At 42.6% G+C, this 18,137-nt stretch overlaps 1 protein-coding gene across 1 annotated transcript; it reads right to left on the reverse strand.

Annotated features, from left to right (window-relative positions):
• Positions 1-10,456: 10,456 nt before the first annotated feature.
• On the reverse strand, positions 10,457-14,628 carry myc (Viral myc transforming protein). The gene is given in 3 exon segments (NM_001173816.1): positions 10,457-11,957; positions 12,384-12,956; positions 14,487-14,628. Coding segments are annotated over 2 exon segments (1,149 nt in total). The 5' UTR covers positions 12,946-12,956; positions 14,487-14,628; the 3' UTR covers positions 10,457-11,370.
• Between the last annotated feature and the right edge of the window lie 3,509 nt (positions 14,629-18,137).

Below are 18,137 nucleotides of genomic sequence, written 5' to 3' on the forward strand. Positions count from 1 at the left end.
CCAAAAAAAAAAGTACTATGCTTAATCGATATGACCAATCAAGTGAGTCCTGTTCTCCATTTCCATTTAACAAGTTTTTCAATGAACAGCTTTCAGGGAGGGAGGAATTTCCTGATCTCGACATTGAATTACTGTTTAACTGGTGCTCATCCTATCACAAGCTTAGCAGTTTTCTATTAAGGTATCTTTACTTTTACTCAAGTATGACAATTGAGTACTTTTTCCACCACTGGTCCTCAGTCCTCTGCAAAGCCGCGACTGCACGACACCAACTCCATCATCAAGTTTGCTGACGACACCACAGTTGTAGGCCTGACAACCAACAATGACGAGTCAGCCCATAGGGAGGAATTAAGCAAATTGGCATTGTGGTGTCATGACAACAACCTCTCCCTCAACATCAGCAAAACAAAGGCGTTAATTGTTGATTTCAGGAAGCAGCGTAGGGAACATGCCCCGAGCTACAGAACATCAATGGGAATGTAGTTTAGATAGTCACAAGTTTTTAGTTCCTCAGCGTCCACATCACTGAGGACTTGTCATGGACCAACAACACCACTATTCTTGTCAACGGGAATTGCTCCGGGAATTGCTCCGTTACGACCACAAGGTCCTCCAGCGGGTGGTGAAGATGGCCCAGTACGTCACTGGGACCGTGCTTCGACCCATGCAGGACATCTACTCAAAACGGTGCCTGAGAAGGGCACGCAGCATCATCAAGCACTCACACACCTCAGCCACGAGCTGTTCTCTCCCTTACTGTCGGGCAGACGGTATCGGAGCATAAGGTCTGATACCAACAGGCTCAGAGCCTGTTTCTATCTACAAACCATCAGACTGCTGTACACCTGAACTGGACTGTACACCTGAACTGGACTGACCACCTGCTCTGATTCTCTGCATCTTAGCACACATCACAACTGCTGCTACCACTCTTACTATACTGCTCAATTTATATACTTGCCCCTATCCCCCCTTCCCCAATACACATGTAAATATTGTACTATAAATTGTGTCTTCCTGTATTATACTTATGCTAAAATGTTTATTCTATTCTACTGTCATTTACTTTGTTCGTAATCTTATTTTTTACTATTTCTTATTGTTGTTGCATTGTCAAGAAGGAACCTGCAAGTAAGCATTTCATTGGACGATGTATACCATTAGAAGATGACCCCCATCAACCCCCCGGGCTCCCCTCCTGTGGCCCTGGATGATCTCTCCTGGATTAGTGCTCTCTGACCCAGGGGCCTAGAACCCTTACCTCCAGGGCTATCAAAGACCAGAATGGGGTGGGGGTGCACAAAGAACTGTATGTGTATGTGTGGGAGGCGACACACACCCACTCCTGGTCTTTGATAGACATGGAGGTAAGGGCTCATGGCCCCTGGGTCAGAGATGTTTTTTCCAGGTTGTTCGGGCACACAAACATTTTTCTTGAGGCAAGTTGGCAGCCAAAGTCTACGCCCCTTCGTTGGTGATTGGTCAACAGTAGGGATTCTTCAGTAAAGTCTTTGTTGTCATTCAACGAGAGACGATTAGTTTTCATGCACATTTTTTCATTTAGAAACACTGCACCAAACATCTTAGTTAGATGTAAAATTGTGTGACTAAGATCTCCTAGAAAAAATATTTATTGAGTTATCTTTGACTATCTTGAGGTAGTGTATACTGGCTACGGCATCTCAAAATTGACAAAAAGTACTATTGCGTTTTGTCTCGTTTTTCAAGTGAATGTCTTTTAAGGGAGTACGCGAGCACACTCATTCGGTTCGCCTAGCTGACTTCGGCTAGCTGCCAGTTGAACTGAAGCATGCTGACACCTTTAGTCTCAGTGTGATCAACACTGATTATAGCAGTGAATACAACTTGAAAGTGTAGCTAAGAAATGTGGCTTTTCGTCTAGCACTACTAATCAATGTGTAAATGAGACAGAGTTAAAGAAACCTCAATCTATATTTTTGGTCAATATGGATTACCATAATCAAGAGCACTTATTACATAATTACACAGTCAACACTACTACTGTATCAGTATCATATATTATCTATGGGGTTCTATAAAGGCACTACATTCCTCAAACCAACCCCCCACCCCCCCCACAAACATTGGCACAGACTCATGCATATACAGACAGACAGACAGACAGACAGACAGACAGACAGACAGACAGACAGACAGACAGACAGACAGACAGACAGACAGACAGACAGACAGACAGACAGACAGACAGACAGACAGACAGACAGACAGACAGACAGACAGACAGACAGACAGACAGACAGACAGACAGACAGACAGACAGACAGACAGACAGACAGACAGACAGACAGACAGACAGACAGACAGACAGACAGACAGACACCTGTTTCTACACTCTCCACACGGAACACCATACCACAAAGCTGACTCCTCCTCACCTGTCCTCGTCCACTACTCATAACCGTCTCCTGCTCAGTTAAGTCATTGTTCCGCCATCGGGCTACGGTGAGTGTGTGTCGTTTCTGTCATGTGAGAAATTTGAACTATGTAGGCTACAGCTCTATGTAACATTTGGCCAAATGAATCATATGATGTAGAGCTACAATCACATGTAATGGAAGGAGTGCATTATCTACCGACTTAATATTAATTAGATTAATCGAAAAATAATTGCTCAAAAATTCAAGATCACAATCCATTTTAAAATGGTATCCACTGAATTCCACCAAGAAATTATTTTGAAGTATCTCTGTCAGTGCTACAGAGACAGGTATTTTTTTTTTTAAATAGACAGTTTTGTAGTGTCGCTTGTGTAAACTGCACAATTTCTTCCCGTTAGGGCCCTTTCTGCATGGAGGAAGGACACTTTTAAGGATTTCGGAGAAGTGTTTGTTGGGCCCTGTTTGAAACTCACTAAAATCTCTTTCATGTTTTAGTGACTTAGCGGGTTGCTGGTAAAAGGGGGATAAACAAATATAAACAGCAGGCACAAGCCCCCCCACCACCACCAACTAACCCCCGCCTTCAACACTGTTCTCCCATAGACAGTCATCATGGACATATGGCCCTAGCTTCCCCAAACACCCCAGTCACACCATAGTGAAAGGGAACGGACCACCGTTAGCCACTTTTACACTATCACGTCTGTGAAAGAAACCTTGGTCTCAGCATGATTCTCTGTTAAAATAAAGGTTAAATACAAATAAAATACCCACCCACCATCCACACTTTCACTTCTCCATTCAAATTCTGCTCATCTTCTCTTCTCTTTACTGTAAGAAAAGCAAAAACGGAGAAGGGGGAGAGTTACAATAATGTCCCTCAAGACTGGTCACAGAATAGGGACGCTACAGCGGGGGCCTATGTAACCATACAGCTTGTTCAGTAAACTTCAGCCCAGCATGTTGTTTCATAATAATGTTTTACATTGACAGAATAGTTTGACTGGGTTTTATTTGGACTCCAAATGCTTGAAGCACTTGTCAACATGTGGCCAAATGCCAAAGATGGATTGACACTGGGAATACTTTTTGACTGTATTGAGGCAATACTGTTTGGCTTGTAACACATTCCACATACACTTTGTATTACTTTGTTAGCTCCAGTATACATACTGTATCTCGCTGGCATATTACATCACTTATGCAGCAGCATACTAGACATATTTATGGACTCACCATTGCTGTGCTGTGCTCACTTGAGCAGGAAGTTGGCACGGCAGTCCTTCTTGTGATTAAACTTCTCAATTACTTTGTCATCAAAGTCTGGCATTCTCTGGATGAAGTCATGATGGATTGACAGCATGGCCAATGCATTTAACATTTTCTGTCCCATGGCGTTGCGTGTGAAGGTTTTTATCCTTTTAAGGGTGGAAAGGTTTCTCTCTGACTCTGCGGTTGTCATCGGAGTGGTGATGGTGATTTTGAGAAGAGAGACCGTCTCAGACAAGGCCTCCTGCAGGTTGTTCTCGTAGAGTGATTTTATTAAAGAAAGTGCTGTCTTTCCAGTATCCAGCTCAGGATGTCGGTAGAGAGTGGGCAGCTCCATTTTAAGCTTCTCCTGGTTGCCCACAGGCCATAGCTTGGTAGCACACTGGAGTTCTGCAGTCAGAAAGGAATGTACATACCGGGGGGGAAATGAGCTGTCCACCAACTTTGCAGCAATTAATTGGTCACTTTCAGAAAATCTTTATTGCACATGAGCAGCAATTGTGCCGCATGGCTCCATCACGGGTGCAGTGTTAAGTTTTCTCCGGCTTGGTTCAGTGGCATCAACATGTCCTTTGGCCAGTGCATTAGTTTGCTCACAAATGTTTTGAATGTTCACCTTGAAGTTGTTTATTGCGCCGGCGATTCCTGCTGCATCAATGGTTTGTTTCTGCATTATGCTGGACAAAACATCCACCTCTGGCATGACCAAGGAAAAGAACTCGAGCAGTTGCAGAAATGTAGGATCCTTAAGTTTCATGGACAGGCCATAATCCTTGCTGATGGTGATGTCATCCCATCCAGGCTGTGTGCGGATGTCCTCCATGCACTGGGCCAGTGTCTCACGGTCCTCCCACACAGCATTGACGGTTCTGCTTTTTAAGTTCCATCGTGTACCCGGTGGTCTGGGGACAAGTCTGTTAGTTGATTCCGTGAGAGAGTTGAGTCTTTTGGGTGAGCCTGTGAAAAAGGTGGAAAAGGAAGATAGGTCTCCAAAAATCACTTTAAACACGCTCACTCTCCCAGCACAAAGTTGCTGAAGTGTTAGATTCAGTAGGCATGCGTAACAGTGCACAAATTGCGCGTTTGCGTAAGTCTCCTTCAGTAGCGTTTGGACACCACGTACATTACCACTCATCACCGCTGCCCCGTCATAGGTTTGTGCAACCAGCTTCTCTTTGACATTCAGTGGCGCTAGGACTTGGTTGATAGTGTTGGAGAGGCCAACACCAGTTTAGTCCTTCACCTCTACAAACTCCAACAACCTCTCACACACTGTTGTCTGGTAACATGTAGCGCAGCACAATTACCATCTGTGATTCACAGGAGATGTCAGTGGTGTCGTCTGATGAGTCTCAGACACCTCCTTAGCTATAGCTTCCCTGTACACTTCATACATACAATCCAAAAGTTAGTTTTAGATAGTGCTTGATGTACCCTTAAAAATTGGTTGGTCATCATAACGCCGTTGTAGCCTGTAATCTCCTTCACGCATGGTCTCACAAATACACCTGCCAATGACCTTGAGCCTTCTTGGATGGGCACTTCTAATATAACTCTATGGCAGAACCCAAGGGGCTAAAATTTTCGAGCTCTAACCTTAGACTTGGGTTGATGTACTGTCCTCACGAGTGACAGAAAACTGAGCCAACGCTCTGTATATTCTGAGCAACGCTCTGTATATTCTGCTGGCTTGCCCCACCACCACAGAAAGCACTGAGCTAGACTGAAACACCTGCATTTTGGAGCTGCCTTACTGAAGAAAGCAAAAAAAGAGACCATGTTTGTATGTGGATTTATTAACTCAATGACATACAGTTGAAGTCGAAAGTTTACATACACATAGGTTGGAGTCATTAAAACTAATTTTTCAACCACTCCACAAATTTCTTGTGAACAAACTATAGTTTTGGCAAGTCAGTTAGGACATCTACTTTGGGCATGACACAAGTAATTTTTCCAACAATTGTTTACAGACAGATTGTTTCACATATAATTCAGTGTATCACAATTCCAGTGGGTCAGAAGTTTACATACGCTAAGTTGACTGTGCTTTTACACAGCTTGGAAAATTCCAGGAAATTATGTCATGGCTTTAGAAGCTTCTGATAGGCTAATTGACATCATTTGAGTCAATTGCAGGTGTACCTGTGGATGAATTTCAAGGCCTACCTTCAAACTCCGTGCCTCTTTGCTTGACATAATGGGAAAATCAAAAGAATTCAGCCAAGACCTCAGAAAAAAATTGTAGACCTCCACAAGTCTGGTTCATCCTTGGGAGCAAATTCCAAATGCCTGAAGGTACCACGTTCATCTGTACAAACAATAGTATGCATGTATAAACACATGGGACCATGCAGCCATCATACCGCTCAGGAAGGAGACGCGTTCTGTCTCCTATAGATGAACGTACTTTGGTGTGAAAAGTGCAAATCAATCCCAGAACAACAGCAAAGCACCTTGTGAAAATGCTGGAGGAAACAGGTACAAAGGTACAGTGAGGGAAAAAAGTATTTGATCCCCTGCTGATTTTGTACGTTTGCCCACTGACAAAGAAATGATCAGTCTATAATTTTAATGGTAGGTTTATTTGAACAGTGAGAGACAGAATAACAACAAAAAAATCCAGAAAAACGCATGTCAAAAATGTTATAAAATGATTTGCATTTTAATGAGGGAAATAATTATTTGACCCCCTCTCAATCAGAAAGATTTCTGGCTCCCATAATGACCATTATTATGTTTGGAGGAAAATGGGGGAGGCTTGCAAGCTGAAGAACACCATCCCAACTGTGAAGAACGGGGGTGGCAGCATCATGTTGTGGGGGTGCTTTGCTGCAGGAGGGATTGGTGCACTTCACAAAATAGATGGCATCATGAGGTAGGAAAATTATGTGGATATATTGAAGCAACATCTCAAGACATCAGTCAGGAAGTTAAAGCTTGGTCGCAAATGGGTCTTCCAAATGGACAATGACCCCAAGCATACTTCCAAAGTTGTGGCAAAATGGCTTAAGGACAACAAAGTCAAGGTATTGGAGTGGCCATCACAAAGCCCTGACCTCAATCCTATAGAAAATGTGTGGGCAGAACTGATAAAGCGTGTGCAAGCAAGGAGGCCTACAAACCTGACTCGGTTACACAAGCTCTGTCAGGAGGAATGGGCCAAAATTCACCCAACTTATTGTGGGAAGCTTGTGGAAGGCTACCTGAAACTTTTGACCCAAGTTAAACAATTTGAAGACAATGCTACCAAATACTAATTGTATGTAAACTTCTGACCCACTGGGAATGTGATGTGATGAATGTGATGAAAGAAAGAAAAGCTGAAATAAAACATTCTCTCTATTATTATTCTGACATTTCACATTCTTAAAATAAAGTGGTGATCCTAACTGACCTAAAACAGTGAATTTTTACCAGGATTAAATGTCAGGAATTGTGAAACTGAGTTTAAATGTATTTGGCTAAGATGTACACTTCCGACTTCAACTGTATAGTATTTTTTTTACATTGTTTGCAAACTTATCTGTGACACATATTAATGCCAAATAACAAGCAAAAAACGCAAGCACCCCCCAATATATATATATATATTATTTTATTTTTACCTAAAAATGTGCAGCCCCACCTGCCCTGAATGACGGGTCGCCACTGTATGTATTCTAATCAGTGAGGCAACAGGGCATTAGGCCTCTGCGGCTTGCTTGGTAGCTAATCCTTTCCCTCCTCTGCAGCCTCCAGTCAAAGCCATGCGTAGCCCATAGAGTTAGATAGAGAAAGGGGGATACCTAGTCAGTTGTACAACTGAATGCATTCAACTGAAATTTGTCTTCCTCATTTAGCCCTCTGAATCAAAGAGATGAGGGGGGCTACGTTAATCCACATCCACGTCATCGGCGCCCAGGGAACAGTGGGTTAACTGCCTTACTCAGAGGCAGAAAGACAGATTTTTACCTTGTCAGGTCGGGATTCGATCCAGCAATCTTTCAGTTACTGGCCCAACGCTCCTACCCGCCAGGCTACCTGCCACCCAAGGGACTCCAGATGGATAAAACCAGTTTTGGCATGGACAATGACATTGAGGGCTTCCACCATTTCAAAATAGTCAACTGGGTGGGACTTCCTCCAGGTCATCAGGAGGGATCAGCCAATTAATTATACTTATGAGCAAACACTAGTTGGAAGTATGCACCCTTTCAGTTTGACTGCGAACTCATAGAAGTAGTAGAAGAAGAAAATGGACAACTTCAAAACGCAGATTGCCTCAATGGAGCTGCCATAATGGTACATATATAAAGATGATATCTCTAAACCACAGAGGGCATGTTCCATCGGACTAATCAATCACAATGACTAGGCATAACACATCTTAAACTCCCCAAAAAAGTTTAATCATTCACATTGTTATTTAATGTGAACAAATGGCTCTGGCCCAACTTGAATTATCACGTTTGTGCAAAGAAAATAGGAGTCCTTTTTTTACCTTACAAAAAATATTATAATTCTATTCTACTTATTTTAACAACGAAATGTATAGACAACAGATTTGAATCATTGTGCTCAGTGAAACTCCTCTTGGCCTTCTTCACTGCCTCCAGATCTTTACTTGTTCAGATATACAGATTAGTTTAATAAACCAACCTGAGATTTTCCTGGATGCACCATAGAGACTTGATCTAGGCCTACCATTCATTCAGTGACAAAGAATAACGAATGTGGGTAGCTGGTTTTTGCTCGACTGTGTGACATTCAAAGTGGGACATTCAAAGTGTAAACACACACACACAATAATTCTCTGATGTAGCGTTTCCATGATTTCTGTACCTATCCACTTCGTCACATATGTGAACAGAGTGTGAGAATGAGTGGGAAAGAGAGAGATAAAGAGGAAGAGAGCACCAGGGGTACAGGCAGACACAGGTTTATATGCATTTCATACACTCTCCCAGATGTTACCTCTACAAAGACACACTTGATCTCTCTTAGGGTGCTAACAGTTTGGGGACGGGAGGCTTGTTTTAAAGGGTTTTACTATGGATACTTGGTTTAATACCCTGCGTGAGTTGCAAAACTAAACTCCAGCTTGGGAAACGTCAACAGTAAAGAGATTCTTGAAAAGTCACTGCTTTTCACTGAGCACTTGTTTTTTACTACCTCAGATTCACACTGACTTTAATTCTGCACAAGGCAAATGTTTGACAAGTGACACCTAATACGAGGGCTTGAATGCTCCTGAATGGTTGTGTACTAAGACCTTGTACTGTGTCCTCCCCCTCCTCTTTCCCACCTCTATGTCTGCAGACAGTCACACAGGAGCAAGTCCTGGAACCAATGAAGCATTAGCATCTTAAAGAACATCACGTCCCATGCCATCCATCTATCTCGACCCCCACACCACAATGCCCACACCCACAATTAACCACATTTTCGGAAGTACACTTTTAGGAAGGCATCCTACTTAGGGATGCAGACTCTGTGGAGTCTTTCCTCTCCACACCACTTGATAAGATCCATGGCCCAATGACTTGGAACACAAAGGATGAAAGCGAGGGTGAAAAAGTGCCAGAAGTTGCACAACCATTCAGACTCACTGGTCTTTTCAAAGCAATCTTGTGATGATGATGGCAGAGGCAAAAGCTACATTAGCATGCCCTTTGTGCTCAGTAAAAGCTTGACGAATGAGGCTGTTATTGGGAATTCCATTGATTCACCTGGGTGTGCTAGTTAAACAAGCACTTCTAAAGACATTTCATTTGTGAATAGTCAGTCTGTCATTTATTTTATCAATTACTTTCGGTTAGTAATGTAACCCAACAATGACCTTTCGCATGGTTTATTGCCGAGAGGCTACTCTTACCAAAAAAGTAACCAAAACCTGCAAACCTTCCTCATATGTCCTCTGGCAGTGTGTGACCGCCCAGGGACGCATCATCAGCCTTCAGCTAGCTCTACCTGACTCATGGCAGCCAGGGTCATGTTCATTAAGCACCAAACGGACAAAACCTGACTGAAACAGGGAGGTACAACCTGGACTTGTCTAATAAGACACTCATTTTTGTTGTAAACCATTTTCCTTCGTGTGCCATAATAAACACACCCCAGGAGTGGATGTCATGACAGCATCATAGACTACCCCCAGGGCATTAGATAGCTGACAAGGGTGCTTTGAGTTGTGGGTTGTTGTAGGTAATAGTTCAGAGGAGCGTGTGTGTCGATGTGGGCAATCCATGTCACTGAGGCATTCACTTTGATACTCAAACTAAACTACTAGGTCAGTACAACATCTGGAGCATGGGGTAGGTGGGTTGGGGTTACAATCAATGTGATTGTATGGACACAATTTTGGTTAAGTTTGTTTTCTTTCTGAAAGTATTGGGATGGTAACGGTCAAAGTGAAGAACTGGGGTCATGAATCTCAGGCAGGTGGTTGGATGTATTCATGCAAGAGAAAAAGTTCAAGTGTCTCTGCACACTGTACTTTGTACACAATGGGCAAATTCCTGCTTGTATTATCAGACACCCTGTCTTGAGATAATCCCCTTCATCTTTTGAAAAGACTTTGAAATTAGTTTATGGTGCCATTCCAAATCAGGTACTGCACAATCATCCACCCACTCACCTTGACCCAAATACAATATTACACATATGTACCGCACACCGATTGTGCGATAGCGGTCTTCTTGGATGCAACTCGCATCCTGTGAGGTGAACATGTTGTACTGGTGCATTTCACATTCTGTATAATAATGCCAGTAAACATTGACTTTTGTCCATTCTTTATTACATTATAAAAAAAAAAAAAGTGCTGCTGATAAACAGAACTTTAACTTGCAAATGAACCCCCCCACCCCCCCCCCAAAAAAATACTAAAATAATTTATGATACAATAAAAACAAAATATATACAACTAAATCTATATATAGTTGCTTCCAAGAGAGCAAACAAATTCTCAGGTTTCAGACCCGTTTGAGGTAGAGTACAGTAAGTCATGCTTTAAACAAAACATAACAGAATGAGTTAAGGCATGAGGCATTGTTCCACAATAACACACCACATTCATAACAGGTCAGGTCTTTAAAGTTCACGTGAGTAAATGGAAGTAGTAATTAACAATTTTTGTAATTAATGGCAATAATTGGCATATATTTACATTCAACCCCTTAAAATGTTTAACTTTGGATCCAGCCCAAAATATTTTGAAAAAAAAAACAGCAAAATAACCGAACCACTGGATGAATCAATGTTGTTTCCATGTCATTTCAATGTTGAACCAACATGGACTAGACATCTCTGCCCAGTGGGAATTTCATAACATACGGGGGAATGTGGAAGAGACTGTATATACAAGGTCCATTTTTCACTAACAAAATGGCTGCTCAATTTGATATGGCTTACTCTACAACATAGGCTGTTACATGTAGTCTATTTTATGAACAATGACTTTGGCAAATCGCTAGGACAATAAATGACTAACATTGTACTAGGCTGAACATCGACATGTTCCAAACTTTTTTTACTCATACAGGTTTAACCGTCTCAGCAACTTTCACTTCTTAAACAGTCACCGCAGTGGATGGATGAGACCATGCATTGAGTGTGCGCAGCATCAAGTCTTAAGTCAAGACCGGTATTTTCAAATCATCTATCTCTAAATGCTTTAGTTTTGCGCCTCATCTCGTCAGTCGCACCGTTGCCTCCTGAGCTGCTCCAGTTTAACTTTGAGCTGCTCCTGCCTCTCTCTGAGCTTGTCTCGCTTGACATTCAGTCTCTGGCCCGCCAGCTCCAGGCCACGGATGCTGTCGCATGCCCTCTTCAGGATGACCACCTTGGAGGCCTTGTCGTTGTTGGACAGCTCAGGCACGTTGTCCCTGAGCCGCAGGAAACAGTTCTTCAGCTCGTTGCGCCGTTGCCTCTCCATCACATTGTGGGTATGCCTCCTCTCCTCCTCATCCTCCACATCAGTCGACTGCCTAGAGCTAGACTGGTGTTGGTGACTGCTGAGGTTGTGTCGGGACGAGCGGCCCGACGAGCTGTGGTGGTGGTGTCTGTGGGAGTCGGAGGACCGGGTTCGTTTGTGGTAGGAAGCGGATGAGGGCTCTGAGCGGAGGGGCGATGCAGGGCAGGGGGCAGCGTAGTTGTGCTGCAGCTGGATCTCCAGGTGTTGACGCTTTAGGGCGCGCTGCCGCCGCCGGCTCTCTTCTACCGACTGGGAGAGGGAGGAGGGGCTGGTGGTCCTCTTCACTGTCACCACGTCTATCTCCTCCTCTGTAGAGGAAAACCACAAGGGATTGGGTTAGCAGTCAACTCCAATAACATTTGAAAAACTGCATTTCAGATGCCTTGGCTTTCGACTAACATTTTTAACTGCAATTTTCTGGGCAGTGCGGCCAACTTTACTTCTAGGTTAATTATATTGAACTGCAAGCTTGCACAGCAGATAATTCATGTTCTTCATTTTTGCAGAAATGCTTGAGGGAAAAAATATATAATTTAAAACTTGGTCCTAAATTCACTTCCCTTATTATGAAATTATGGCATTTAAAAGCATGCATGAGAGATCAACTCATTACTGTACCAAAGTAACTTTCTAACAGTTCCTCTTTACATTTAAGCAAATAACGAAAGTCAATAAATGACCGGTATAACCTTTTCATTTACAAGCACTGTGGCCAAGAACGTGGATCAACTCACCAGAATCACTGGCACTGCTCGAATACGTTGAGAATTCACCTCCTGCTGAGCCATAGTCTGAAGTCGACTCGCTGCCTTGCTCCTGACTGTCCAATAGTAAATCCTCATTCTCCAAAGCTTGGCATGCAAGCGCCGTGCTGTGGCAGTCCAGTGTGGAGCCGGCAATTTCCTCGAAAATGCTTGTGTCTATGTCCGAGAGCAGCGGGCTGCTGGAGAGTACAGATGATAGCTTCTCCATAGACTTATCACCGAGGCAATGCCATAAACAGTCGTCGGACTCATCTGGCTGTTGGTCCTTTGTCTCGGTTGCACTGCCATCGTACAAAAAGTCACAATTCCAATTTAGTTGCGGGTCCTGATCCTCCAGGAGTATGTCCGAGACGTAGCTCAACTGGTCCTCCTTGGAAAGTGGTTTGGCATTGAGTCCAGTCTTCAATGGAGGGGACTGGGGTGGCGTGGGGAGCGACTGTAGGTCCTTCATCAAGCTCTGGCAGAATTCATCATCAAACAAAAGAGGCTCTGAGTAGAACCAGTCTTGCGACTGGGAGAAACTCTGCAGCATTCTGGCAGAATCTGGGAAGAGGGAAAAAAAGCGTGTTGAGTATGCACGTGTGATATAAGTCAACTTAGTGATGCTCTTAGTACTTTGACTGCAAGCACAACCTTTTATTTATGTTTACATCAGTCACCCGGCCCCAATCTGGGTGGCCATCAACGGGCTTTTAACCCCATGACATCATTTAAACAGCTGAGGAGCACAACGTAGCCAAATGCGCATTTTTCTCCTCAAAAGAATGTACCTAGGTAATGCTAGCCAAGTCCCTCAACTCCTCCATGGAGTTAAATGCAGACTATTTTTTATTAACTTCGACTCCTTCAAGTCGCTTTGCGTCGATACTCCAAAGGTAGAAATACTTAATCCCTTAGTGTATCCATGTTTGTCCTCTGTTATTTCGTGCCTATGTTCGCTTAATTAAAAAAAATAAAAACGTTAGTCAAATACCACCAACTTTCCTTGTTGAGATTCAATTAGCAGATGCGCATTCGCGCTGAGTTGCCATATTAGAGCAACAGCAGCAATGAAGAAATAGTCGGTGGTTGTATTTCATTTACGTTTCATAATTTTTTTTAATACGTGCCCTTTTATTTCAGCAAAAGGGCACGTTTAAGAATGTAGAATTTGAAGTATCGACGCATAGCGACTCGAACGAGTCGGAGGTACTTTTCAAAAACGTATGTGCTCAACTCCGTGGACTTGGCTACGGTAAATATCAACTAGATAACAATTCAAAGACCGAGATGCCTCAAGATAAAGACCATCCACTGGCTATTGCGAAACCTTGCCATCTCTAGTATTGAGCAGTCAATTCAGTAGTCAATTATTTTTTATTATACACACACAACCATTGGTTCCACTGCAGTTTAAAATCAACTTCTACAGCTCTCCTATTCAGACTCACATTTCAGCAATATACGCGCATAAATGCCTCTATTTAAATGTAACCTTTATTTAACTAGGCAAGTCAGTTAAGAACAAATTCTTATTTACAATGACGGCCTACCGGGGAACATGTTGAAAAGGCTGTAACTGTAATGCATCTAGCACTGCAGGTTAAAATGAGCATTTTATTAAATACCAGAAGACTTTAAAGGGCAAAAGAGGTGCAGTTACCATAAGCAAACATTAGGTTAGCAGAACAGAGAATAGCTATGTAGAACTATGCTGACGTTCAACATGGACATTTAATTTGATTGTGAATTTTAAAAAATCGTTTCCATCGACCGTTGCACATTTACACTAATTTGCCGACGTACGTTAGTGCCAACATTTGTCACCGCACAACGTTAGATGTGAATTTTTTTTCTACAAATCACCAACAAAGATAAAACATTATTGAAGCTAAAAACCATTCGAATGAATTATCCTTGTATGTATGCCGTCATGTCCTTTCAAATAAATATATAAAAAAAAGTCAGGTAACTTAAAAACTAGCTAGGCAACGTAAACTACAAAAAAAATAAAAATAATCAGCTACCGGCAAAAACCACGTGAAAAAAAAGCCATGTGAAATAATCTGTGACGCCGTAAATGTCAACTCTTACCTTTATTATTTCAGGGGTATGAGAAAGGGAAGAATACGTTTTCGTGGCTTGATAAATTCCAACGAAATGAAACCGAGATAAACTAATGTAATTCTTCTTCTGTCGCTCCGTTATCTACCATACTACACAAGATCCGTAGGTGTGGCGGCGAGATCCATTTCACTATATACGACCACGGAGCAGCAGTATCCTTCCACAGCACGAAATCGCGCCAAAATTTACAAATCTATATGGGACACTAGAATAAAGAAATATTCCACTGCTGTAATAATGTTTATTGTGTATAACTTCGTGTGGATCTGCGCATAAAATACCGCGATTAAACACATACACAGCAAAAGTTGTTTTAAGGAAGGATCTATATTGTCTGAAGACGCGGACGGATCTACTCTCCATACGCATTATGGAATTCCAAGAAAATGGAGGCTGCTGGGAACAGATTGACACGGTCTGTGCTGTCCGAAATCCTTGGGACGTCCCTACCCCATCTGAATTTGAAATGTAAACTGGTTTAGGGTAGGGACGTTAATAATTCATCATCATAATCATAATAATCATAATAATAATAATAATAATAATAATAATAATAATAATAATAATAATCATCATCATCATCATCATCATCATCATAATAATATTGGGGCGGCAGGGCAGCCCAGTGGTTAGAGCGTTGGGCTAGTAACCGCAAGGTTGCAAGTTCAAATCCCCCAGCTGACAAGGTATAAATCTGCCTCTGAACAGGCAGTTAACCCACTGTTCCTAGGCCGTCATTGAAAATAAGAATTTGTTCTTAACTGACTTGTAAAATAATGAATATAAATCCTGGATTGCAGATGTTGTGAGTGGTCAGCCATGTTACCATTCCCCAGAAGTTGCAGTCATCCATAAAAATGAAAGGAATTAATTTTATTTTATTTAACCTTTATTTAACTAGGCAAGTCAGTTAAGAACACATTTGTATTTACATTGACAGCCTACCCTGCAAAAACCCTAACCTGGACGACGCTGGGCCAATTGTGTGCCGCCCTATGGGACTCCCAATCACGGCCGGTTATGATACAGCCTGGAATGTAACCAGGGTCTGTAGTGACACCTCAAGCACTGAGATGCAGTGCCTTAGACTGCTGCCCCGCTCGGGAGCCCCTACAATATTTCAATTAAATATTTAAAGGACACAATTACATTTCTAGTGTTGTAGTGGGGACAGTAACACTATAACTTAAAAATATTTTTGACTTTAAGGGAAATGTTTTTATTTATGTTTTAATGTTTTTTATGTTTAGCTCACATAATATATTTTAAAGTTATGCATTACGGTGCCTGTAATAGAATAAACATGTCAAAAACAAATGTAGACAGGCATAAATGCATTTCTATTACAAAATATGTTTTACACAGATGGAGGCACGGTGGCTTCAAAACAGCGCCCCCTGTTAGTGATCTAGTGTGTATATATATATATATATATATATATATATATATATATATATATATATATATATATATATATATATATAACACTGCTCAAAAAAATAAAGGGAACACTAAAATAACACATCCTAGATCTGAATGAATGAAATAATCTTATGAAATACTTTTATCTTTACATAGTTGAATGTGCTGACAACAAAATCACACAAAAATAATCAATGGAAATCCAATTTATCAACCCATGGAGGTCTGGATTTGTAGTCACACTCAAAATTAAAGTGGAAAACCACACTACAGGCTGATCCAACTTTGATGTAATGTCCTTAAAACAAGTCAAAATGAGGCTCAGTAGTGTGTGTGGCCTCCACGTGCCTGTATGACCTCCCTACAATGCCTGGGCATGCTCCTGATGAGGTGGCGGATGGTCTCCTGAGGGATCTCCTCCCAGACCTGGACTAAAGCATCCGCCAACTCCTGGACAGTCTGTGGTGCAACGTGGTGTTGGTGGATGGAGCGAGACATGATGTCCCAGATGTGCTCAATTGGATTCAGGTCTGGGGAACGGGCGGGCCAGTCCATAGCATCAATGCCTTCCTCTTGCAGGAACTGCTGACACACTCCAGCCACATGAGGTCTAGCATTGTCTTGCATTAGGAGGAACCCAGGGCCAACCGCACCAGCATATGGTCTCACAAGGGGTCTGAGGATCTCATCTCGGTACCTAATGGCAGTCAGGCTACCTCATGGAGGGCTGTGCGGCCCCCCAAAGAAATGCCACCCCACACCATGACTAACCCACCGCCAAACCGGTCATGCTGGAGGATGTTGCAGGCAGCAGAACGTTCTCCACGGCGTCTCCAGACTGTCACGTCTGTCACATGTGCTCAGTGTGAACCTGCTTTCATCTGTGAAGAGCACAGGGCGCCAGTGGCGAATTTGCCAATCTTGGTGTTCTCTGGCAAATGCCAAACGTCCTGCACGGTGTTGGGCTGTAAGCACAACCCCCACCTGTGGACGTCGGGCCCTCATACCACCCTCATGGAGTCTGTTTCTGACCGTTTGAGCAGACACATGCACATTTGTGGCCTGCTGGAGGTCATTTTGCAGGGCTCTGGCAGTGCTCCTCCTTGCACAAAGGCGGAGGTAGCGGTCCTGCTGCTGGGTTGTTGCCCTCCTACGGCCTCCTCCACGTCTCCTGATGTACTGTCCTGTCTCCTGGTAGCGCCTCCATGCTCTGGACACTACGCTGACAGACACAGCAAACCTTCTTGCCACAGCTCGCATTGATGTGCCATCCTGGATGAGCTGCACTACCTGAGCCACTTGTGTGGGTTGTAGACTCCGTCTCATGCTACCACTAGAGTGAAAGCACCGCCAGCATTCAAAAGTGACCAAAACATCAGCCAGGAAGCATAGGAACTGAGAAGTGGTCTGTGGTTACCACCTGCAGAACCACTCCTTTATTGGGGGTGTCTTGCTAATTGCCTATAATTTCCACCTGTTGTCTATTCCATTTGCACAACAGCATGTGAAATTTATTGTCAATCAGTGTTGCTTCCTAAGTGGACAGTTTGATTTCACAGAAGTGTGATTGACTTGGAGTTACATTGTGTTGTTTAAGTGTTCCCTTTATTTTTTTGAGCAGTATATATACATATATATATATAATTGACTCTTACTAACAATGAGGCATCACTGTTCTCTGTGATAGGTGAATGAGTTGGTCAGCACAGGCCATGAGTTTATGGCCACGTTTGACATTTCAAAGCATTTTACCAGCCAGCCCAGAAAGGCACAATAGGTGATTTGCATTTATGTATACTTAACCAGTGGTATAGTGTAATTTATTAGGCGAGGGAGCGCCTTTTTTAAAAATGATTTCCTCAATCAAAGTTTGTATCAACAGATGTAGCAAATTGAATAGCCTATTACAGAATTAGCATAAAATGCATCCTCCAACTGAAACGTCTGCCTATGCCCACTCATAGTGTAAAGAACATGTTCTATTTTGAATAACCTCAAACACCAAATTAGCCATAGGATACTTCATTTCCAAATAGGCCATCATCATTGTCAATCATGAATAATAATTATTCAGGTTCTACTGGTGAAACGTTCAAACTGCATCTCTATGCCAATCATTTCATTGATCTCAATCAGTTTACTAGGAATATGCATTTTGATCATCTTGAATGACCATTTTGCAAGTGAATTAGAGCA

The sequence above is a fragment of the Salmo salar genome, chromosome ssa22 (genome assembly GCF_905237065.1).
Source record: "Salmo salar chromosome ssa22, Ssal_v3.1, whole genome shotgun sequence".
NCBI classification, from domain to species: domain Eukaryota; kingdom Metazoa; phylum Chordata; class Actinopteri; order Salmoniformes; family Salmonidae; genus Salmo; species Salmo salar.